Consider the following 24,684-nt stretch of genomic DNA (forward strand, 5'->3'; position numbering starts at 1 on the left):
CTTTTTCTAGGCACGAGATAAGCAGGTGTGAACAAGCCCTTATTCATTCATGCTTTCATTAATCGGTGGCTACATATGAAGTGGCCACTACCCTCTCACCCTTTTGCTCCATCGCATGGACATAGTGACATGGAAGCTACTTAGGCATGGTGCAATCCTGCACCACCAAGAAGGGCGTGTGAATATTCCAGCCTGCTTATTTTTATTTTAAATTTCTATACTATGTTCATCCAATTTGGGCTTCGGGGCAATTCGCAGAAGGGTATAAATAATGTAGTAAAGGGTAAAGGGACCCCTGACCATTAGGTCCAGTCGTAGCCAACTCTGGGGTTGCGGCGCTCATCTTGCTTTATTGGCCAAGGGAGCCGGCGTACAGCTTCCGAGTCATGTGGCCAGCATGACTAAGCCGCTTCTGGCAAACCAGAGCAGCGCACGTAAACGCCGTTTACCTTCCTGCTGGAGCAGTACCTATTTATCTACTTGCATTCTGTGCTTTCAAACTGCTAGGTTGGCAGGAGCAGGGACCAAGCAATGGGAGCTCACCCCATTGTGGGCATTCGAACCGCCGACCTTCTGATCAGCAAGTCCTAGGCTCTGTGGTTTAACCCACAGCGCTACCCGTGTCCCTATAAATAATGTAGTACAATAACGCAATAACCTTGATAATAAGGCACATTAGATAAAACCCTTTATGGAGCAGTGCTCTGCTCCCTTGGAATGCAGGTGAGGGGCCATAGGTTGCTACAGGCATGCTTCTTTGCTAGCAGAGGGGAAGGCATGTGGTTAGAGCTTTCTCTCTCTCCCCCACAACCCCCAGTACAGTGCCAGAAAGCTCTCTCACCATTGCTCTACTCCAACGCCAATTTGGTCAGAATTTGGGTCTTCTGGGAGCATATTAGAGGAGGCCTCACATTGATTGGATCCAAATTCCCACCATTCCCCTGCCATTTCCCTGAAAGGCCAAAAGGTGTGCCAGTCCTGATGCTAAGTTATTATTGTTTTTTAAGGCCAAACTGGGGAAAATAGTAAATATAGGAAAGTAGGAAGGTGCCTTATACCGAATCACGCTACTGAGCCACCCAACCTTATGTTTGTAAATTAAAATGATGGCACGTTGCAGTAAACCGTAGTTAATGGTTTACTATAAAGGTGCCCATATCGACTGCTTTGCTTGTTCCTACGATTGTGCAGGAGAAGCAATCCATGACCTGTGGGTTTGGTGTTATAGCCAAACCGAGGATCATGGGGTTTTTCTCTACAAACAGAACACGATAAGTAGGCAAGGTTTGTTCTTGGCTTACTGGACATGGTTTGTTGGAGCAGAACAAACTGTGGTCCTCAGTTCCAAAGTGATGCTGAGCCTAAGATCATGGCCTGCTTCTTCTGTATGCTAGAGAGGAGGAGCAAAATGGTGTGAGATTAGCAAGTATGTCTTACCATGATGTGCAAACAAGGCTGCTCCATTTTAAAACCTCTTTCCCTGGTCTTCTGACTAGAATTTGTGCGCTCTACTGGAAAGGCAAAGCTCTGCCAGAAAACAGAGAGCCGAAATTTATTCGTTGCGGGAAGGAGAATGCTTGACCACTGCGGAAGGAAGCGGCTCAGGTGCGCCAGATTCAGACAGCGCGGCGGCTTCTAGTTGGGACAAGCTACTGCAGGATATAATGTCTGCTAAAAAGGCCAGGCAAGCGCAGCTTCATTTACTGAATAATTACCAAGCATGTCTCACTGAGGTCCAGTCTTCAATGAAACATTTTTCGGAGGAAAGAGAAAACCTAAAAACGTGAGTACATGGGGCAGATTTCTACATCACCTAGACCAACTTGCCAGATGCAGTAGTAGAACACAGGCTCTGCTGGCAGGAGTTGCTAGGCTAGATCTCTGCTGTTTCCACTTAAAAGGATAAGTCAGATCACTGCCTCTTAAGACGGGTCAGGAGATCTTTCTGCCTTAGCATAAGGTAAAGGGACCCCTGACCATTAGGCCCAGTCATGACTGACTCTGGGGTTGTGGCGTTCATCTCGCTTTATTGGCCGAGGGAGCCGGCGTACAGCTTCTGGGTCATGTGGCCAGCATGACTAAGCCGCTTCTGGCGAACCAGAGCAGTGCATGGAAACACCGTTTACCTCCCCGCCAGAGTGGTACCTATTTATCTACTTGCACTTTCATGTGCTTTCGAACTGCTAGGTTGGCAGGAGCAGGGACTGAGCAACGGGAGCTCACCCCATCGCAGGGATTCGAACCACCAACCTTCTGATCAGCAAGTCCTAGGCTCTGTGGTTTAACCCACAGCGCCACCCGTGTCCCTTGCCTTAGCATAGGACTGGGTAAAACATGAATGCCAGTGATCTTTTCAGTGGTGTTGCACTTGGGCACTTGGATTTTGTACCTTTTTATCAAAAACTAAGTGTTAAACCTGACATCCCAAGTAATTGCAACTGGGGGAAGGTGTGTATTTCAAACGATTAATAAACATTTATTTACTTGAGTCTTTGACTAAGGCTTCAGTCCTATCCATGCAAGACTAAAATTCCATACAAATTGGGCCTTTGGTATCTAGTTAGTGGTAGGGGCGGGAAAATCTAAATTTTGGTTTCTCATCCTCCCGCCTTAAATCCACTTCTCCACAATTCTAAACCCGATCACAATATTTATTTATTTTTTTAAAAAGGTCCTCTTGAACATTCACCAGCATTTTAGTGTGAATTTCTCTTCACGTAGCACATGTTTATATTCAAAATTTGCCGAATATGCACATTTTTCCAAAGCATATTTTCCCTAGTGTAATGTTTTTGTGTGTGTTACTTTTGCTAAATGGTGTATTTTTATATAGACTTAGTATATGCCTTATTGTATACGTATATGCCTTATTGCAGTGTTTCCCAACCTTGGGCCTCCAGCTGTTTTTGGACTACAACTCCCATCATCCCTAACTAGCAAGACCAGTGGTCAGGGATGATGGGAATTGTAGTTCAAAAACAGCTGGAGGCCCAAGGTTGGGAAACACTGCCTTATTGTATACATGCATTGCTTGGGTGGAGAACTACATTGCGAAATTGGAAGGATGGCTCACTTTCGATTCATGTATTGTTCTGGAGAGTGAAAATCAGTTTAGGTTCACTTTTAAATGTAAACTGGACAGAATTTCTCGCTGATCTCTAGTTACTGCCTGTGAAATATAGTTCTGAGTATCTTGATTAGCTGGTGTGCTTTGAGCAAAACAGCCTTTCAAAATGTTAGATTTTTACTCCTTTTTTTCTTTCTTCTGAAAGCGTACCCCTGTCAGAAGACACAGTTCTCCTGGAGAATATCCAGAAATGCTTGGATTCTATACAAAAAGGGAGAATCCTTTTGCAAAAGCTGAAGGCTGAAAAAGGAAACCTATCTAGACACCTAACCAGGATGGACAAGGAGTTAATCCAAAGCCAGGTGGCCCAGATAGACCAGTGGTGGAAACAGATGGAAGACACACTTAAAAGGAAGCAGATCCGGGTTGCAGCACAAGCCAATGAGTTTAAGGTTTTCATGGATAAAGCACAGGAGCTGCAAAAGTTGCTGCAGCAGCAGCACTGTTTGCGAACAGGCGTGGACACCCACAACCAAGCACACTCGGCATTGATGGCCACAGAATTACAAACGCTTAAAAATAGTGTTTCTATGTTAAAAAGTGGTGCTGAGATGCAGATGAAGAGGATGTGGACCGACACAGGGAAGAGAGCTCTGGAAAGCGCGATAAATGATTTGCAGACTCGAGTGGAGGAACTAGAGCAGCTGACCCCTACGGAAGATGCCCAAAGAAGCGGCCGTTATCCTCAGGCGTATGACCTCACAAGGAAGATTGAAGAGGCTGTTTTGTGGGCCAGAGTCTCGTTGCTCCACCTGGACGGGAAGGCAGCGCTTTTCCCGGACGATCTGATGTTGGAAATGGAAAGCTGCAAGGTTCTGATCGGGGCCGCCGAGGAGAAAAAGGCAGGTGTCGTGCAACTGGTGGATGAGGCACAGCGCATTGCTCCCCAGTTGGAATCGGGCGAAGCTTCTGCCCTCACCCTCCTTTCGGACCAGTTGCAAACCTGCTACAAAGACCTTGTTCCGAAATTAGTAGAGCGGTTGGAGCAGCTGGAATCTGAGCTCGGAAAGAGACGGCAGCTTTTTGCAGACACCGAAAAATTGAAAGCAAAACTTAAAGAAGCAGAGAGGATATCCAAGCCAGATACCAGTGACACAAGCCTGAAGTCAGACATGGACCATTGGCATGCCGTCGTAGAAAAGTCTGCAAAGGAGATCGAGGAAGCAAAAGGTATTGTAGATGCATCCCCTCAGGGGCTAAATGTGTTTGAGCAGTTGTTTCTCAATGACTTCTTGAGAAGCCTCCAGAGCAGAACTGAAAGAGCTCACAGGCTAAACCAGATTAACCGCCGTACAGCAGAAAACAAGGTAGATGCCTATGAAAAAGTCACAAGGACGCTGATGTCATTGGAGCAGGATCTTTGCAGCCTCCAGCATGAGGAATTGGAACTGGAGCAGGCAGGTGTGGACCAAGACATTAAGGGTAAATTGTTTGTGCTTAAAGAGAGAGCAGTGGCCATCCAGTCAGGTTTGTTGCACTTAGAAAAGTACAAGGAGATTTGGGAATGCCTGCATCTGAAATGGGATGTACCGGACCTTGAGAAATTGCAAGGCGAGTGTTGCAGGCTGAAACGTAAGCTTGAGCAGAGGGTTAGCTGTTCTGCAGAGGGCGACGGGCGTAGAACGGCACTCTCAGAAGTTGAGGCTCTCATCTCCATTATACAGAAACACTGTGATGTTTTGAAAGATTGCTCCGACTCTATTGCCTCTGAAACCAGTCCGATGTCAGAAAAGACTTTAAGTTGGAAAGTGCAGCATGCCAGGCACTTAACTCAGGAGGCACTCAGACTGCTAGGCAAAAGCGAGGCCTTTGGTCCTTCTCTCAAGGAGGCCAAGATGCAGCAAATAAAGAGCTTGGGCGTGAAAATAGATGGGCTGGCACAAGTGATCCAATCTAAGATACTGGCTGTTCAAGAAAAATGCGGACACGAGCAAGGTTTCCAGAGCAAGCTGGGTCACAGTTTAGCAGCTTTAAAGCAAATTAAATCCGAGCTCCGGCAGCCCATTCTACTTGACTTGGAAACACAGACGATCCGATGTGAAAATATGTACTGTAAAGTGATTGAAGATGCTGCAGAAGTAGAATCTTGCACTGCTGAAGATTTAATTAATAGAAAGAGGGGGTCTCAGGAAGGACAATCTTCCCTCCCTGATAGTTTGCAGAGGGAACTGGATGAACTGCAAAGCCTGAAAGTACAGCTGAAATCTGACATTGCCGCACGTAAAGTGAGTAATCCTAGTTCTCTTGTTTACCTGTTGACCTTTCCGCTGAGATTCTTTCTGCTGAGGCAGATCTCTGGCCTACCCTGCTTTTGGCTCCTCTGGCCTACTCTAGATTAGTTCTGGTCTTCTCTGAGCAGCAACAGCTTCTAGTAACAGACTGCCTGACAGGTATTCAAATATGGGACTGTCCCCTATAAAGTAGGAGATGTGACCACATGGTGGTCCCTAAGTGGAATAGTCACCTGTCACACATAGTTACCTGTCACCATCTCTAACATTTGAGATACCCAGTGAAGGGTTTGATGAATGGCAGGTTACAATAGCAAAGGGATTCTTGACTGCTGGGGTTTGTATGCATGTTTTCCATGCTGTTTTTATTTGTCTTGGTTTTTCACTTTAGTAAGCCACATTGAAGATTAGTTGTCATTTTCCCTATTGTTTGCTGAGCCAGGGGCCAGACAGAAGCATACCACCAGAAAAGCAGGCCCGGCTAACCAAAAGTTCGTGTCCAGCCTCTTATGAGGCGTTAGCCAACACAATTAAATCCACTAGCTTGGGGATTTCTAGGTTTTGGGGCCACCACTGATAAGGCCTTCCTACTAGTTAGACGTTAACTCAGGGGTCGGCAACCTGTGGCCCATAGGCTACAAGCGGCCCATGGAGGTCATTTAAACGGCCCCCGAGCCGCCCCCGAACCCAGCTGTCTGCTCGGCAAGTCCCCACGATCTGGCCCACGGAGCGATCTCCGTGGGAGTGAACTGGCCCGGGCGAAGTAAACCTTGCTGACCCCTGCATTAACTTAATCTCCGAAATGGACTTAATCTGGAGCCCAGCTATATTGACAGGTCTTATCACATCAGGGCAGAGTAGCATATGAAATAAAAGGTGTGTATTTTCCACCCATGCAATCTTGTGGCATTTTTTTAGTTGCCTTTAAAAAATACAATTTTGTTAACCTGTGCAGAGTGCCTTAAATGAAGCCTTTGGGACTGTGAAGTCTTACAGAGAAGCTGTGCGAAGGGCTTCTGACCTCCTCAGCCAGCGTGAAGCCCTTTTCTGCACTCCTCTGCTCACTCTGGATGAGCTCGAAGAGCCCAGCCTCCTCTCTCGCCAGAGACAAGAAGAACTGGAGTCTGCGATGTCTCAAGTAGAAGCGCTGACCTCCGCAATGGAAAGCATAGTCGAACCACAGGCCAAACTGCAACTGGAGAAAACCCTTGGCGATCTCGTTTCTAAGAGTTTGATAGCAAGAGAGCAGGAGCAAAAGAGAAAATCTGATGTGCAGAGGTAGGTAGTCGGTTCTCATCGCTTTAGAAAGCTGGCTAGTGGAGAGTTGAAGCAAGGAGTGGGGGCGCGGGAACCTTTTCACACTGAGGGCCACATGCAATTGGTAATCATCATCATCATCATCATCATCATAATTTATTATTTGTACCCCGCCCATCTAGCTGGGTTTCCCCAGCCACTCTGGGTGGCTTCCAACAAAGAATAAAAATACATTAAAATGTCACACATTAAAAACTTCCCTGAGCAGGGCTGCTTTCAGATGTCTTCTAAATGTCAGGTAGTTGTTTGTCTCTTTGACATCTGATGGGAGGGTGTTCCACAGGGGGGGGGAGCCACTACCGAGAAGGCCCTCTGCCTGGTTCCCTGTAACTTGGCTTCTCGCAGTGAGGATACCACCAGAAGGTCCTCGGAGCTGGACCTCAGATATCTGGGCTGAACGATGGGGGTGGAGACGCTCCTTCAGGTATACTGGGCCGAGGCCGTTTAGGGCTTTAAAGGTCAACACCAACACTTTGAATTGTGCTCGGAAACGTGCTGGGAGCCAATGCAGGTCTTTCAAGACCGGTGTTACGTGGTCTTGGTGGCCGCCCCCAGTCACCAGTCTAGCTGGTACATGGGGCCAGAGGTAAACATGAGCAGAGAAACAAATGTGAATTGCACAGTAGGCTGGTTTCTACATGCACCACCCTTCTCTCTAAATCTCCTCAATCTAGGCACGCAAGAGGCATTCTTATCAGGGTTCAAGGACACATTCATTGTACAAACAAGGGACAGTGGGGGGGTGTAGCCTGTGGTGAGTAATGAGGATCAGGTAGAGAAGTACAGTGGTGCCTCGCAAGACGAAAAGAATCCGTTCTGTGATTCTCTTCGTCTAGCGGTTTTTTTGTCTTGCAAAGCAAGCCCATTGACGGATTAGCGGATTAGCGCTATTAGCGGCTTTTAGCGGCTTATCTGCTGATCAGATCAGCTGATAAGCGGCTTAGTGGCTTAGAAAAAGGGGGGGGGGAGGAAAAAAAACCAGCAGGAACTCGCAAGACATTGTCGTCTTGCGAAGCAAGCCCATAGGAAATTTGTTTTGTGAAGCACCTCCAAAACGGAAAACTCTTTCGTCTAGCGAGTTTTCCGTCTTGAGAGGCATTCGTCTTGCGGGGCACCACTGTAGTAGGGGGCGCTTTGGGGCCTCGGACCCCACCTTCTTCACCCCTGCTGTAATATAATCCTGGGCAGGGGTAGTACTTCTGGTGGGGGACATGTTGTGCTCCTTCCAGGATAGCGTGTCCACTTTTGGCGCCCACTCTGCACTTAGCTCTCACCTGTGGCTCCTAGAAGTTGTCAGCATGCAACAGCAGCCACACCCCGGGAATGGCTTCGACTGACCAGCTAAACCATGTGAAGGTAGCTGATGGGTCTCAAGTCCTTAGTGAGTTAGGGACTTTTCCCTGCATGCAAAGACAGGCTGTGTCAGACTGAACGGACAAGACCAGTAGTGGGTTCAGTGGTCAGGTGTTGGTTAAGGGGAATTGTTGAAAATCATGTATCCTGTCTTGCATCAGCAGAAGTTTTGCATCAGCAAAGCCCCTACCGGATAATAATATTTTTGTTATAAAGAATCTCTTCTGTTTATACATTTAGTTTGTGCCACCGGTTATAACCTTTGGGCTGATCTTTCCACGACTGGAGAAAAAAATATGGGTCTGTTTTGATTGCTTTGTTTAATATTGTTGCGTTCACAGATGCTTGGAAAAATACAACCGCTTCAAAAAATCCAAAGAGGTGATACATGTTAATCTCAACGACGCGGAAAGGGTGCTTCAGAAATCTTTGTACCATATTCCAGTGTCTTATAAAGAAGCTTTAGAGCAGTCGGAACAAAGCAAGGTGAGAATAATCTTCACCACAGTGGCATGTTTTTATGATCGTAAATTCTTGCAGTCCTCAAAGCACTTCACACATACACCCACCCACAGTGTAAAGAATCTTTAACAATAATCCTATGAAGCTGCTCACTGTTTTGGCTAAACATAGATGCAGCAGCAGCAGCAAGTCTATGTTTTAACAGAAAGCAAGTGGCTGCGAGATCCTTTAGTCTATTCTGTGCCCCCACACAATAGCTGTGGAATGCGCAACTTTAGACAGCCATTTGCTGCTTAAATTGGCCCCCTTGGGAGGCAGTTATGGGCTGGATATTAGTCGTAACCAGGGGTTGGCAAAGTTTTGGTGGCTTGGGCCAGTTCAGAGTCCCGCAGACACCGCAATGGGCCAGAGTGCGCGTGCACTTATGCGCAAATGCTATTTCCAGCACGGAGGAGACGTGCACGGCTTCCCATTGGCTGCAGGAGCTTCCTGCAGCTGATGGGAAGCTGGCCAGCATCGTGGAAGGCAGTCCTTGCTCTGCTCTACACCGCTTTAGCGTGGTGCACGGGAGCCATCCGAGCGGGCGGCGGGGGTCCATGGGCTGGTAAAACAACCCCCATGGACTGCTTGTGGCCCATGGGCCTTATGTTGCCAAACCGTGGTCATAACCATGGTTTGTTTAGCCAAAGTCTGGTTTGTCTGACTGCTTGAACTGAGCCCTACAAAGTAACCCAGCTTTGCTTCTTGGGAACAAAGCAAGATGTAGTTGTTGTTGACCTATGAACCAGGGTTTGCTTTAACTACAGTTCTGCTCTCTGTCCAAACCCAGCAGCTTTGCTTAACCATGGTTTGTTTGGTCCCCCACCTATGATGCTCACCAAGTTATTAGAGGCACAAGGCATGGGCAGCTGGAAAACAAACCACGTTTGGAGAAATCAGCCATGCCTTATTTGCTCAGCTGTGAGACTACACATGGCTTGATGGACAAACCGTGGTAAAAACAAACCATGGTTTAATGTTATATATGGGCACAGTAATTTTATATTTTAGTTTATTGTGCTTGCTGTGTGTGTTTTTACTGTCTTTTAGCTTTATTATGTGATTTGGTTTTTTAAAAAATAAGCTGCCCTGAGAGACCTACCATGGGATTTCAAGTAGGAAAGACATCTTAAAATAAACAAAAAGAAAATATTTCACTAAAGCCAATTGTTTACACTAATTCTTCCTTTTAAAGATGATGTCCTCCAGACTGGTTTCAATCGAAGAGGATCTAAGGAATTTGCGTCAGGACTCGGGACAACTGGTTTCGATGTGCAGCAAAAACGATTGTGTGCTGATCGACACCGTTGTGACGACTTTGTGGCTAAAGTGGCTTTGTTTGCTCGACACTGCAAAAGAATGGGAGTCAAAGTGTGAAGAACAGAACCAGGAATGGAAATCTGTCAGTGAAGAAGTGAGTAATTTGGGGGGGCGGGGGGCATCTCAGCCAGGTGATTATTCCAGGTTTGATGCTCCACATGCTATTTTAATTGAGGTTTATCTCAAATATGGGGCTGTAGCTGAGTTGTAGAGCATGTGCAGGAGGGAAGTTTGCAGAAGTACAAAATTAATAATAAGGGGGGGGGGACTTCCCTTAAAAAAACAGCTGATTGAGGACTGAGCATGCTCAGTGGCACAAAGCTGATTGGTTTTCAGGAGGGAAATGGAGGACTGATAAGGAAGGGGAATGGAACGCAGCAGCCGAAACAGAAGCCTTCCATTCTGCAACATTTTGTTGGCAGTCCCTCTTGTATAATGTAAATGTGTTTACTGTACGCAGGGAAATTCTGTTAAGAGCAACAAATAATCATGTCTGTTTTACATTATGTATGAAATAAGTGTTATTAACTGGAGTCATTTATGCATGCTTGCTCAGAAATAAATCGCACTGTGTTACTTGCAAGTAAGTGTGCAAAGGATCGTAATCTTGTTTTCCTTCTTCCTCCCCTGGTGGCTATCTTCTTCTTTCTTCAGATGGAACGAGAAAGCATCATTCTAGACAATCTTCAGGAAGAACTGCCTGAAAACCTGAAAGAAAAGGAGAGAGCCAGCAAAGAGGAGCTGGAAGAATTCCTGGAATGTACAAACTTTTATGGAGAAAGTGTGAATGCTGAGAAACGGTTGTTGCATTTAATACTTCAGCGCGTCAGGAGTATTCTCAGGGTCCCTGAATGTCCGTCTGCGGAGGGAGGAGGCCTTCCTGTTATGAATGAAATCCACACCATGCAGAATCGAACAAAAGAGTAAGTCTAAGTAAATGTTGAGGTGTACACATTTATGCGTGGCTTGGATGAAGTTGACGGAAAAACCTTCTTCTTCATTTCTCATGAGGCTTAAGACTCTGAGTCCTCCACTGAAGCCAAATGTGGGAGAATCAGGACACATCAAAGGAAACACTTTCCCACAGTAAATTGTCATTGTAAGCCAGTGTGGTGTAGTGGTTAAGAGCGGTGGACTCGTAATCTGGTGAACCGGTTTGCTTCCCCGCTCCTCCACATGCAGCGGCTGGGTGACCCTGGGCTAGTCACACTTCTTTGAAGTCTCTCAGCCTCACTCACCTCACAGAGTGTTTGTTGTGGGAGAGGAAGGGAAAAAGGAGATTCTTAGCTGTTTTGCGACTCCTTAAAAGGTAAAGGGTTCTTAGTAAAGGGTAAAGGGACCCCTGACCATTAGGTCCAGTCGCGGACGATTCTGGGGTTGCGGTGCTCATCTCGCTTTATTGGCCAAGGGAGCCGGCGTACAGCTTCCGGGTCATGTGGCCAGCATGACTAAGCTGCTTCTGGCGAATCAGAGCAGCGCACGGAAACGCCGTTTACCTTCCCGCCAGAGCGGTACCTATGTATCTACTTGCACTTTGACGTGCTTTCGAACTGCTAAGTTGGCAGGAGCAGGGACCGAGCAACGGGAGCTCACCCCGTCGTGGGGATTCGAACCGCCGACCTTCTGATCAGCAAGTCCTAGGCTCTGTGGTTTAACCCACAGCGCCACCTGCGTCCCTAAAGGGTCCTTAGGGTAGTGATAGAGCGGAATATCAAATCCAAACTCTTTTCTTCTTCTTCTAAAGCGTGGTCCTCCAGGTGTTTCGGGACTCCAGCTCCCATCAGTCCCAGCCAGTATTGGGAAAGGATTATGGGAGTTCCAGTCCAGCAACATCTAGAGAGCCACAGGTTCCCCGGGCCTAGTTTTAAAGTGATAAATCTAACCAATTAATTACTCATTGCGTATTTATGTGCAGTAGCAGGTGGGTTGGCGCAGCATTCCTCTCCTGGCTTCCCAAAACTGTGTCACTAAGAGGAAGGGTAATGCCGCAGTGGACTTGGCGTGGTGTGGACACGGTGGCAGGAGCATCAGATCATCACCATGCTGAGCTCCCCCACTGGTTTGCCTCTCCCTGCCTCCCGATAAATAACAGCAATGCATGGCATGGGGAAGCTGGGAGATCAAAAGAGCCCCATTCACACTGCCCTACCACCCACTACTGATTGTGTGATCCACTACTGATGATCCTTAAGCCTACAATCCCAAATTTACTTACTTGGGAGTAAGCTTCATTGAACTCAGTGGGACTTACTTCTAAGTAGACATCGTTTGGTAGTAGTTTTAAAGATAGAGAAGCTTGGCGGTTTCCAGTGAGTGGAAATGAAAGCTGTGCTTGAGTTTAGGGCCTTAGAAACCAGGTAATGGGCTCATATTAGGAGCCTGCTAGAACTCAGATTCTGGCTTCCCTGGACTTACTATTACGACTTCCAATTTTCTCAGGCTCTTCCAAAAGGCTCAAAAGCAAAAGGATGCTGTGCAGTCTGAAATTGAAGAGCGGGACAAAGTGAACGAGGAGATTGGCGCTTTGAAGGCTTCGTTACGTGACACTGAATCTTTTATCCACGAAACAGACTTAGAACCACTTAATGAAAAGACAGCGAAACTTGAGGTTGGTAAAACATCCACTGTCATGCTTTGTGGTTGCAACACAACTACAGGGTGGGGTCTTCATAGGTGGGGTGCTGATAATTATTCCAGACTCCCTCCCTGAGCCTTCAGTGTTAATTTTGAAATCAGCAAATGATCCATTAATATTTCTATTTCGATATTTCAGAGATACAATTTTATTACTGGAGATAGAACTGATAATAAAGCGGATGACATTGTATCAAGTGATAGCTATACTACACTTTCTGGAGGGTTTTCCCATCCCATTCCTTATAGGAAAAAATCCCAAAAAACTTTTTTAAAGTGGTTTTGTTGTGTAGGAGTGCCATTTTAATTGTGAATTTGCCTGTATCTGATTGAATCCTGCCTGCAAAGTCTGGAAGCCCCCAAGTCATCCTTAACAATCTACACCAGTGGTTCTCGATTAGCTAATTACTGAGGACCCCCTATTTTTCAAAAGCCAAGCCACGGACCCCCTCATCGAACTAAATTTGGAACAAAATGTGGGGTAGCCCCTAATAAGCAAAGGATTTTAGGTATACTGAAAAACAGACTAGGGCTGAGTGAGATCTGGTTTGCAACATCGTGATATATCAGCAGCTAAACATTGTGATATTCTGATGTACAGTGGTACATCGGGTTAAGTACTTAATTCGTTCCGGAGGTCCGTTCTTAACCTGAAACTGTTCTTAACCTGAAGCACCACTTTAGCTAATGGGGCTGCCTGCTGCTGCCGTGCCGCCAGAGCACGATTTCTGTTCTCATCCTGAAGCAAAGTTCTTAACCCAAGGTACTATTTCTGGGTTAGCGAGTCTGTAACCTGAAGCGCCTGTAACCTGAAGCGTCTGTAACCTGAAGCGTATGTAACCCAAGGTACCACTGTACTGCGATGTCTGAAATTGGAGATCAGGTGTGGGAATGATGGAAGGAGCAGTCACGAAGATCCGGTGGGCGGGGGGGGGGAGGAAGAGGAGTCACCTCCAGCACATGGTTTGAAGGGGAGGGGATGGGGATGGGGGGTGCATCAAGCTGCCATCAGCAGGGCAGCCAGCACCCACTGTGGCTGCTGCTGCTTTTCTGTTGACTGAGAAAAGCTGCTTGGCCTCAGTGCCATGGTGCCTTGAAGTGAGGGCAATCAGCTGCCCTGTTCTCCATCCATCGTGCAATACCAGCAATGCCTCAAAATCAGTTGCCCTCCTTTCTTTCTTTCTTGCAAGGAACGATATATTACTGTGTATTGCCAGGTCAAAATTGTTATCATAGTGTGATTTCAAAACTGATTTTGGCCAATATGTTGAAATAACAACAACAACAACAACAACAATAATTAATAATAATAATTTATTATTTATACCTCGCCCATCTGGCTGGGTCCCCCCAGCCACTCTGGACAGCTTCCAACAGAATATTAAAATACAATAGTCCATCAAACATTAAAAGCTTCCCTAAACAGGGCTGCCTTCAGATGTCTTCTAAAAGTCTGGTAGTTGTTTTTCTCTTTGACATCTGGTGGGAGGGTGTTCCACAGGGTGGGTGCCACTACCGAGAAGGCCCTCTGCCTGGTTCCCTGCAACTTCGCTTCTCGCAGCAAGGGAACTGCCAGAAGGCCCTCAGCGCTGGACCTTAGTGTACGGCCAGAACGATGAGGGTGGAGACGCTCCTTCAGGTATACTGGACCGAGGCCGTTTAGGGCTTTAAAGGTCAGCACCAACACTTTGAATTGTGCTCGGAAACGCACAGTGCTAAAACAGACTGTAAAATTTGTGATATTACTATGCAGAAATGACAAAAAAATAGGGGGGGAGGCAAAGGATGGGGCTGCGGACCCCCTGGGTGCATTCTGGGGACCTACAGGGGTCCCCCTAATTGGGAACCATTGATCTACACCAAACATTCAAAGCAGTATCAAACCACTTTAAGCAGCTATGGCTTCCCCACAAAGAATCCTGGGAACTGTAGTCTATTAAGGCTTCTGAGGGTTGTTAAGAGAGCCCTATTCCCATCACAGAACTACAGTTCCCAGGGTGGTTTAGCAACCCATCCCTTTTTCCCAGAGAACTATGGGAACTGTTAGATCTGTGATGGGAACAGGGATCTCCTAACTGCTCTCAGCAAACGACAAACTACAGCCCCCATAATTCTTTGAGGGAATCCATGACTCTTTAAAGTAATTTGATACTGCTTTAAATGTATAGCGGGAGTGTGGCCAAAGATTATAGATAGAAGTTGCATCTTCTGCAGGCATAACTAGAGAGGCACTTGCATAAATCAACATCAATGCCCCTGGCCACACAAAGTTTCACACACACTGTAAGCCAGCCTCTTTATTGATAGAAATATGCAGAGCTGTCTTTTTTTGTAGCTTGTTAGGTGAACAAATGCCCTTACTTTCCACTTTCCTACTCTTACTGCACAATACGTTGATTCGAATCTCAAAGCTCTGTATTTAAGTGCCAGGGAAATGCCTTGGCCTTAGGAACAGCACTGTAAGTAAAACGTCCTAGAAATTTGGCTGAAAATTTGCTTCTTTTCAGTTGTTTCTGCCATGTAGATCAGATTAAATTTCTGGACCACAAATAGGAGACAACTGTCAAGTTCCTTTTAGCTCATGAAACTGATACTCTTCATGCAGATCTGGGACTGGCTGTTTTTCTCCGATCTTTTTGTTAGAATGGACACAAGAGTTAAATATACCAGCTCTGTTGCTTTTTGTTGCATTTTATTGTTGGTAGGACTTCATTTGGTAAATATGTGGGTTGGTGTTTTTTTTTAAGGGTTTTCTTCCCACATGCAACAAAGCCAAGCTGCGAGGATTAATTGCAGCTGTATTTTCGGTGCTCAATATATTATTTCATCTGTCAATATGCCTCGACAGGACAATGGAATGGTATCAGGTTTAATTTATTCTTGGGTGAATTGAAAGGCATCATCCGACTAAACAACGCGAGCATCTCTCAGGTTTAACCTGCTTGCCTGCCTAGTCAAAATGAGGCTTTGTACGGCACCAAAACTACCAGTCCGCTTGCTAACCGCAGTGGGGACTCCCCTGCCTCACAATTGCTTCCTTCTCCCTCTTAGGAAATCCAGAGAGCCATTGACAGCCAGAAGCAAATTCTCCAGGAGATAATGGATAAGTTACGTATCAAATACTCTGAAATGTATACGATAGTTCCCGTCGAGATTGAAACTCATTTGGAAGACTGCAAGCAAACTTTGCAAGAGCTAGAAGAAAAGGTAAAAGCCACCTTTATTTATTTTGAGGCTCAGAACAGTTTATATTGGATTTCCGGCTTATTTGCATGCATTTCTTGCTTGACATTTGGAAAGACCTGGGTTGCTTATGGTCTCTGGTTAAGGCATTGTCCTGATCTATAACTGTGTAGCTTCAACAATAAGAGCATAGAATATAGGAATAGCATTGGAGGCCGACTTATATGAAGTCAGACTATTGCTCCAACTAGCTTATGTGTTGTTTACACGGACTGGCAGTGGCTTTCCAGGGATTTAGGCAGAGGTCTCTTCCTGGAGAAGATAGGGATCAAACCGGGGACCTCCTGCATACCAAACAGATACCCTACCAGTAGGCTATACCACCTTTTAGTCTTCCCACAAACCCATTGGCTAATTTGTCAGGCAGATTCTAGGCAGCCAGCTTAGCTTTAATATGATGACAATTTAATTGGAGCTCAGGCTGTTCTTTAATCCCTAAAATGTGCATTGCATGTTTGGGTTTCCAAAAAAAAAAAAAAAGTGAACATGGATTGTCATAGCATGTTAGTTGCCTTAAAAAGCTAATGCACCTGCATTTTACTGCTTGGTAAAAAGAGCAAGGACCGTGGAAAAGACCAATAATTTTAGTTGCATATGCATTCTGTTTGCTGTTTAAAAATAAAAACTGCCAATTTCGTTTGATTTTGCATTTTTGCAGCATAGTCCAGTAATTTGACCTTTCTAGTGAAGTTTAAATAACAAGAAGTCATGAAATAAAGTTTTATAAAATTATGGAGGAAATGGCAAGAATGATTTCTTCTTCTTCTCCTGTAATACTTAGACCCAGTGGGGTCATCAAGTGAAAATAAACAGTATGAGATTCAGGAAAGCAAAAGGGAGGCATTTCTTCACACGATCCATAGGTAAACTATGGAATTGCTTGTACAAGAAATGGATGTGGTAGCCACCAACCTTTTAAGGCTTTGAAAGGAGTGGCAAATTCATGGAGGAGCAGGCTGCTAATCACAATTAATGTATCTGTTGTATATATCTGTTGCTGAAAGCAACAGCAACAGCGTCCTATTGCCCTCTCATGCCCTTCTTCCTGGCTTCCCAAGGAACGGGGGTAGCACTGTGTTCTAAACCACTGAGCCTTTTGGGCTTGCCGATCGGATTTCGTCCTGCTGGCCACATTACCTGGCAAGCTGTCTGTGGACAAACGCCGGCTCCCTCAGCCTGAAGCGAGATGAGCGCTGCACCCCATAGTTGCCCTTGACTGGACTTAACCATCCAGGAGTCCTTTGGCTTTATCTTTTACCTTGCCAGGCTTCCCTTAGGAGGCTCTGGTTGGGAAACAGAATGCAGCCAGTTTCTCCTTACATTCTCAGAATACTAATATGTATCTTCCCCCCCCCCCAACCACTATAAATTCATAAAATGGAGAGATGGCAGATTTGTTCCACATACAGATAGATGTAGGAAGCATAGAAAGAAAAGAGACAACACAGAGGTTGCCTGGGACGTGGTTTGATGTATATAAAGTAAAGGGACCCCTGACCATTAGGTCCAGTTGTGGCCGACTCTGGAACTCATCTCGTTTTATTGGCTGAGGGAGCCAGCGTACAGCTTCCGGGTCATGTGGCCAGCATGACTAAGCCGCTTCTGGCAAACCAGAACAGCGCACAGAAACGCCATTTACCTTCCCGCCGGAGCGGTACCTATTTATCTACTTGCACTTTGACGTGCTTTCAAACTGCTAGGTTGGCAGGAGCAGGGACCGAGCAACGGGAGCTCACCCCATCGCAGGGATTCGAACCGCCGACCTTCTGATTGGCAAGTCCTAGGCTCTGTGGTTTAACCCACAGCGCCACCCACATCCCGTGATGTATATAGGATTGTTTAAAAAGAAGGCAAGAAACCTGAACGTATAGAATCATAGAGTTGGAAGAGACCACAAGGGCCATCGAGTCCAACCCCCTGCCAAGCAGGAAACACCATCAGAGCACTCCTGACATATGGTTGTCAAGCCTCTGCTTAAAGACCTCCAAAGTAGGAGACTCCACCACACTCCTTGGCAGCAAATTCCACTGTCGAACAGCTCTTACTGTCAGGAAGTTCTTCCTAATGTTTAGGTGGAATCTTCTTTCTTGTAGTTTGAATCCATTGCTCCGTGTCCGCTTCTCTGGAGCAGCAGAAAACAACCTTTCTCCCTCCTCTATGTGACATCCTTTTATATATTTGAACATGGCTATCATATCACCCCTTAACCTCCTCTTCTCCAGGCTAAACATGCCCAGCTCCCTTAGCCGTTCCTCATAAGGCATCGTTTCCAGGCCTTTGACCATTTTGGTTGCCCTCCTCTGGACACGTTCCAGTTTGTCAGTGTCCTTCTTGAACTGTGGTGCCCAGAACTGGACACAGTACTCCAGGTGAGGTCTGACCAGAGCAGAATACAGTGGCACTATTACTTCCCTTGATCTAGATGCTATACTCCTATTGATGAGGCCCAGAATTGCATTGGCTTTTTTAGCTGCCGCGTCACACTGTTGGCTCATGTCAAGTTTGTGGTCAACCAAGACTCCTAGATCCTTTTCACATGTACTGCTCTCAAGCCAGGTGAACGTAATTTGAAAGGTCCTGTGCTAGTTTGGTCTTCGTGTTTCTCTTCTTCTCTCCTTTCCGCTGCAGGACTTTTCATTTTGTTTGCGTGTTGTTTTTAAACCGCTCTAGGTCACCACGGAATCCCTGAAGCTTTCCCCACACTACACGGCAGATAAAAAAATACAAGACATCAGCAAAGGCCTGCAAGCGGTTGAAAACATGCTGCAGCAGAAGAGCAAGAGCACTGCAAGAGCAAAAGAAATCCAGAAGGTATTAATGACTCAACAAGGGTGTTGCTTAGGTCTGTTTATTTAAGACATTTATATCCCACATTGACTCCAAGGTGGCCTACAGGGCTCCTCTCCCCATTTTATCCTCACGAGAATCCTGGGAGTTAGGTTAGGCTGACAGAGAGTGGCAAACCCAAGGTAACCCAGTGAACTTCACGGCTCAGTGGGAATCTGAACCCTGGTCTCCAAAGTCCTAGTCCAGGGGTCAGCAAACTTTTTCAGCAGGGGGCCAGTACACTGTCCTTCAGACCTTGTGGGGGCCGGACTATATTTTGAAGGGGGGGGAGAACAAATTCCTATGCCCCACAAATAACCCTGAGATATGTTTTAAATAAAAGCACACATTCTACTCATGTAAAAACACCAGGCAGGCCCCACAAATAACCCAGAGATGCATTTTAAATAAAAGGACACATTCTACTCATGTAAAAACACACTGATTCCCGGACCATCCGTGGGCCGGAATTAGAAGGCGATTGGGCTGGATCCGTCCCCAGGGCCTTAGTTTGCCTACCCATGTCCTAGTCCAACACTCTTAACTGTTACACCCCCCTGGCTCTGCCTGCAGGTTACCTCCCATCCTTGTCTAATGCCTCCCCCAATCTGGTGCCATCCAAATCATGTTAGGCTCAAATCCACATCAGTCCCAGCCAGCATGACCAGTGGTCAGGGGTGATGGGAGTTGTAGTCCAGCAACATCTTGGGAGCATCAGGTTGCAGAAGATGGCGTGATGTGTAGCAGACCTGCTCCTTCCCCAGGTCCCACCCTCCACAGTTGCATCGACCAGATTGGAATCCACTGCTTCCGTTTTCTACTAACAATCTGTGAACTGTCGTGAGCTGTAAACTGTGGTTTGTCTGAACTGGCCTGGATTGTAGACCGTAGCTTGATCTTGGGTTGTTCAGAAAACAACAGAGTTGAAGAAGTAACTATTGTTTGTCTCATTTCGGGCGAAATGAGTAACTGTGGTTATCATTATCATTATTTATAAAATTTATACAGTGGTGCCTCGCAAGAAGAAAAGAATCCGTTCTGTGATTCTCTTCGTCTAGCGGTTTTTTTGTCTTGCGAAGCAAGCCCATTGACGGATTAGCAGATTAGCGCTAGTATCGCTATTAGCGGCTTTTAGCGGCTTATCTGCTGATCGGATCAGCTGATAAGCGGCTTAGCAGCTTAGAAAAAGGGGGGGAGGGGAAAAAACCAGCAGGAACTCGCAAGACATTGTCGTCTTGCGAAGCAAGCCCATAGGAAATTCGTTTTGCGAAGCACCTCCAAAACGGAAAACTCTTTCGTCTAGCGAGTTTTCCGTCTTGCGAGGCATTCATCTTGAGGGGCACCACTGTATATGTTCATCCGAAGATGACAGGGCCGTGTACAGTATAACAACACAAAAATGCAGAAATGGATGCATTCGAACTCCTCCTTGTGGCCAAACTGGTGGAGTGGGAAGAGCCCTGTAGTAGTTTTGAATCTTTTGATTTTTAAAATAAATTGTACCCCCAAATTCTGCTTGTTTTCCAACGTGTTTAAAAAAATAATAGTTTAAAAATAAATCTGGATGCTAATTATTTCTGTCTTCTAATAATTCCAAGACCACTTTGTCTCTTTCTTCAATTCTAACTTAGCTTCATGGTCTGTTACTGCCATCTTCGCAATAATCACATTTTCTTACTGCTGTTTACATTTGCCTCATCCCTAATTGCTGTTGCTGCTGAATTGCAACTCATTACCAAACTTAAAACCATGGAGAGACCTGGTCTGAACAAAGACATTGGATTCTTATTTCATTATGCATGACTAAGCCATTTTTCACCTTCTCACCCCTTGCCTTTTCCTGTAAGACCTATTGCAGTCGTTAAGAGTCGTCAACAGGCTCATCTCAGCTACCTGCCAATCTCCCATTCCCACCACACTTCTGAGTAATACCCCTCCCCACCTTCTCACTATATAGAAGGATCTGGCAACTTCTGTTTCAGTGTATCTGAAGAAGTGTGCATGCACACGAAAGCTCATACCAAGAACTTAGTTGGTCTTTAAGGTGCTACTGGAAGGAATTTTTTTATTTTGCTGTTGCAAGTGTCTCCAAACAGATCACAAACAGGAATAAAGCCCCTTCTGGTTAACGGATGTGCTGTTTTTTGCTACACGCAGAGAATCTGGGACATGCTGGACCTTTGGCATTACAAAATGAACGAACTGGATTCTGAGATTCAAGACCTCGTGGAGCAAGATCCTGGCCAGCAGGGTCAGGAGCTGATGGATCGTTGGATGATTCCGCTGCAGCGATACCAGCAAGTCTCTCAGCGGGCCGAGCGCAGAACTGCAGATTTGAACAGGGTAAGAGATGGCTGGAGACAATGGAAAGGCAGACCTGGCTAATCAAATATCCAACATGGATAGCTCAGTCAGTTAGGCAGGGGTCAGCAAACTTTTTCAGACCGTGTGGGGGCCTGGACTATATTTTGGGGAAAAATAATGAACGAATTCCTATGCCCCACAAATAACCCAGAGATGCATTTTAAATAAAAGGACACATTCTACTACTACTACTAATTATTATTATTATTATTTATACCCTGCCCATCTGGCTGGGCTTCCCCAGCCACTCTGGGCGGCTTCCAACAAAATATTAAAATACAATAGTGCGTCAAACATTAAAAGCTTCCCTAAACAGGGCTGCCTTCAGATGTCTTCCAAAAGTCATGTAAAAACACGCTGATTCCTGGACCTTCCGCAGGCCTGATTTAGAAGGCAATTGGGCCGAATCCGGCCCCCAAGCCTTAGTTTGCCTACCCATGGATTAGAGCCATAGCTGTCAACGTTTCCCCTTTTTAAAGGGAAATTCCCTTATTCCGAATGGGATTTCCCTTTAAAAAATGGAAAAGTTGACAGCTATGATTAGAGCATGCTGCTGATAATGCCAAGGTTGAAAGTTCGATCACTGTATGGTATAGCAATGCAGAGCTGGAAACATTTGACGGCACAAAGTTTCTGCAAAAGTAAAGTGGGGAAAACACATGTACCCAATGTTGCTAATGTTCCTTCTTTGTTGTATCCAAATTTTCCCCATATTGTTAATACACCCACCCTCCCCATCTCCCCCCAGCTCTCATATTCTAAACCAGAAATGGAAACCTATGGTCAAAAGGCTGTTTTCCACATAGGTGTCATGAGCAGCTGCATTGCTTATTGAAATTGCTTTGCAGCAGCTTTCAGCAATCTCAGGGCTTCGTTCGTTCAGCCTAGTATAAAAATGATAATGCAGCGTTTTGTGCTAAAGGCTACCAGCAAGATGGAAGAATGTGAAGAACTCCTGAAGAGCACCCGGGTTTGGCTTGAAAACACCAACCGTCTGCTCACAGAGGAAGCGAAAAGTGACTCTGCAAAAGCTTTGAACAAGCATGCCGATGCACTCCAGGTAAGTGGATAATCCACTTGGCTAAGTTGAGAAGCCCAGATGGCAAAGTCACAAGCTGGTTGTGAATTCAGTGCTGCTCACACTTGCAAGTTTTGTGTAGCCTCCCTATGACATTGTCCAAATCAAAATGCCATCCCATATCCCCCCTCGCCATCATTTAATCTAGATTTACAGTTTCCACAGTAAATCTGTCAAGGCACAAACAGTAAATCTGGATTAAGTCAGGGTGCAGTTGGGGAAAATAGGATGCATTTTGATAAGTACAATCTACAGTGTTGTGGCCGTGCAAAAAGGTACCGAGTGGTACCTCGGTTTAAGAACAGTCCAGTTTAAGAATGATTTGGTTTACAAACTCCGCAAAACCAGAAATAGTGTCTTGGTTTGAGAACTTTACCTTGATCTAAGAACGGAATCCGAATCATGGAATGGCACTGGCGGCGGGAGGCCTCATTAGGGAAAGCGCGCCTCGGTTTAAGAACGATTTTGGTTTAAGAATGGACTTCCAGAACGGATCACGTTCGTAAACCGAGGTACCACTGTATAATGAGTTGGGGAGGAAATGTTTAAAAAGATGTTTGTTAAAACCCCAGAAGCTTTTTTTTTTAGGCATAACAGGTGTAAATATACCCAGGGCTCATAAATCTCTTTTTATGTATGCTACTACAGCAGCACAAATGGTGAGTGCTCAGAGCTGGAGGGAAGAAGCAACACCAACAAAGGAAGAATGGCAGACAAAGTTAATAGAATATATAGAAATGGCAAGACTGACAAATGGAATAAGACATCAGGATAAAAAATTATTTGAGGAAGTTTGGAAATGTTTTATGGAATATTTAGAGACATATTGTAAACATATTAAGAAGTTAACACTAATAAAATAAATTTGGCAGTAAGAAAAAATAGTGAGATATCAAGATGAGGAGATGTGTGTGTGTGAGTGTGTGTGTGTGTGTATATATATATATATGCTTTCGTAGATTTTCACGGGTACAGGAATGCAGGTTTTGGTGTCTTCGGGTGTCTTCCCGTGTAAGAGTTGGGGTGTCTGGGCGACGTTTCGACGAGGTCTCACTCGTCATCTTCAGGCTGGTGCTTTCGGCTTCTTGTTACTGGAACAGAGCAGGGTCTTAGTGTTTGAGTTCCTATAAATACTGTTGAGGGGGTGTGGTGTATAGCCTCCAACGTTCTGGGCAGAGAGGAAGTTCCTAGATTAGTGTGCCTTTTCTTCTTTTGTTCCTTAATTACTTGAGGGATATCTTGAGTGATTTCATGAGTGATATTCTGAATACCACTTAGGTGGGTCATTAAGTGTGGATTAGTTGCTAAAGCTTTCGTGTCTTGACCTCTTGAGCTTGTGAAGAGTTTTTCGAAGATGGCTGTGCTGCATTTAGTTGTGCTCTGGCTTGGCTTCGTGTATAGGGGCGAGCTGTGGTTTTGTGCCCTGTGCCAGCCAGATCTGTGTAGGGATTGCAGGGGGGTGCAGCATCCGGAGGTGCCACTATAGTTTGGCTACTGGATGGAGTTTGTAATTTATCTGTGGAGAGGGTCTGGGTTTGGGTCTGGTGTGGTTGATTGGTGACGGCGTTCTGTGTGCCTCTGGTTCTGGTGTCGGTTTTTGTGGGGAGGGCTAATTTCCAGATGTCTGGCAGGCGGGACGTGTCGTCACGCTTGTTCATGTTGTGAGGGTGTTTCTCTATCTCGATGGCTTCCATGATTATTCTCTTGTGGTGATGTTCCATGTTAAAGAGCAATTTGGAATCTGCAAAATTAATTTCGTGTCCTGTTTCTTTCATGTGTTGGAAAAGAGAGGAAGTTTTTTCTTCTTTTTTGACGGCATTCTTGTGTTCTGCGATACGTGCATTTATTCGTCTGTTTGTTTGTCCAATGTACGTGGCTGGGCAGACTTTGCAGGGTATTTCATAGACCCCTTGGTTTTCCAACTGGATTTTGTCTTTGGGGTTTCTGAGGATATTGGCTATTTTTTGGTTGGTGCAGAAGGCTGTTTTGATATTGTGTTTATGGAGGATTTTGCTAATTTTATCTGTAGTGCCCTTGATATAAGGAAGGAGGGCCATGCCATTGTTTTCTTCTGTGTCTTGGTTTTTGGGGGGTGTTTCTTTTTGGATTAGCTTGGTAACCCTGTTTTGCTGGTATCCATTGGCGATTAACACATTAGAGAGATTTTGTAACTCAGTTGTCAAGTGGTCTTTGTCAGCCAGGCGTTTGGTTCTGGAGATGAGAGTCTTGGCTACGGAGTTTATTTGTGCAGGGTGGTGGTGTGATTGTGCATGTAAGTAGCGGTTGGTGTGTGTTTTTTTCCGGTAGATAGTGTGTCCTAGGGAGCCATCAGGTTTTTTGTAGATTAGGACGTCAAGGAAGGGGAGTTGGTTGTTGTCTTCTATTTCCATAGTGAATTGTATTTTGGGGTGTAGGCTGTTGAGATGTGTGAGGAAGCTATCTAGTTTTTCTTTCCCGTGTGGCCAAATTACAAAGGTGTCGTCAACATATCTGAGCCAAAGTTTGGGTTTGTGTTCTGACTTATCTAAAGCATTGGTTTCAAAGTGTTCCATGTACAAATTTGCGATGACCGGTGAGAGGGGTGATCCCATAGGTGCTCCTTCTATCTGTTTGTATCTTTGTCCATTATGGATGAAGTACATCTCAACAGCCTACACCCCAAAATACAATTCACTATGGAAATAGAAGAC

The 24,684-nt window shown here is 45.6% G+C and overlaps 1 protein-coding gene across 1 annotated transcript in view; it reads left to right on the forward strand.

The window, feature by feature from the left end:
• SYNE2 (spectrin repeat containing nuclear envelope protein 2) overlaps positions 1-24,684 on the forward strand; it is a 233,618-nt gene that overhangs the window by 89,124 nt on the left and 119,810 nt on the right. The window contains exons 45-55 of the mRNA XM_082236352.1: positions 1,497-1,783; positions 3,273-5,352; positions 6,314-6,636; positions 8,370-8,514; positions 9,725-9,943; positions 10,504-10,772; positions 12,289-12,457; positions 15,535-15,690; positions 18,397-18,537; positions 20,710-20,895; positions 21,839-21,976. Of these exons, the coding sequence (XP_082092478.1) occupies positions 1,497-1,783; positions 3,273-5,352; positions 6,314-6,636; positions 8,370-8,514; positions 9,725-9,943; positions 10,504-10,772; positions 12,289-12,457; positions 15,535-15,690; positions 18,397-18,537; positions 20,710-20,895; positions 21,839-21,976 (4,113 nt within the window). The remainder of the gene's footprint in view (positions 1-1,496; positions 1,784-3,272; positions 5,353-6,313; positions 6,637-8,369; positions 8,515-9,724; positions 9,944-10,503; positions 10,773-12,288; positions 12,458-15,534; positions 15,691-18,396; positions 18,538-20,709; positions 20,896-21,838; positions 21,977-24,684) is intronic.

This window comes from Podarcis vaucheri, assembly GCF_965113315.1.
Source record: "Podarcis vaucheri genome assembly, chromosome: 1".
NCBI lineage: Eukaryota > Metazoa > Chordata > Lepidosauria > Squamata > Lacertidae > Podarcis > Podarcis vaucheri.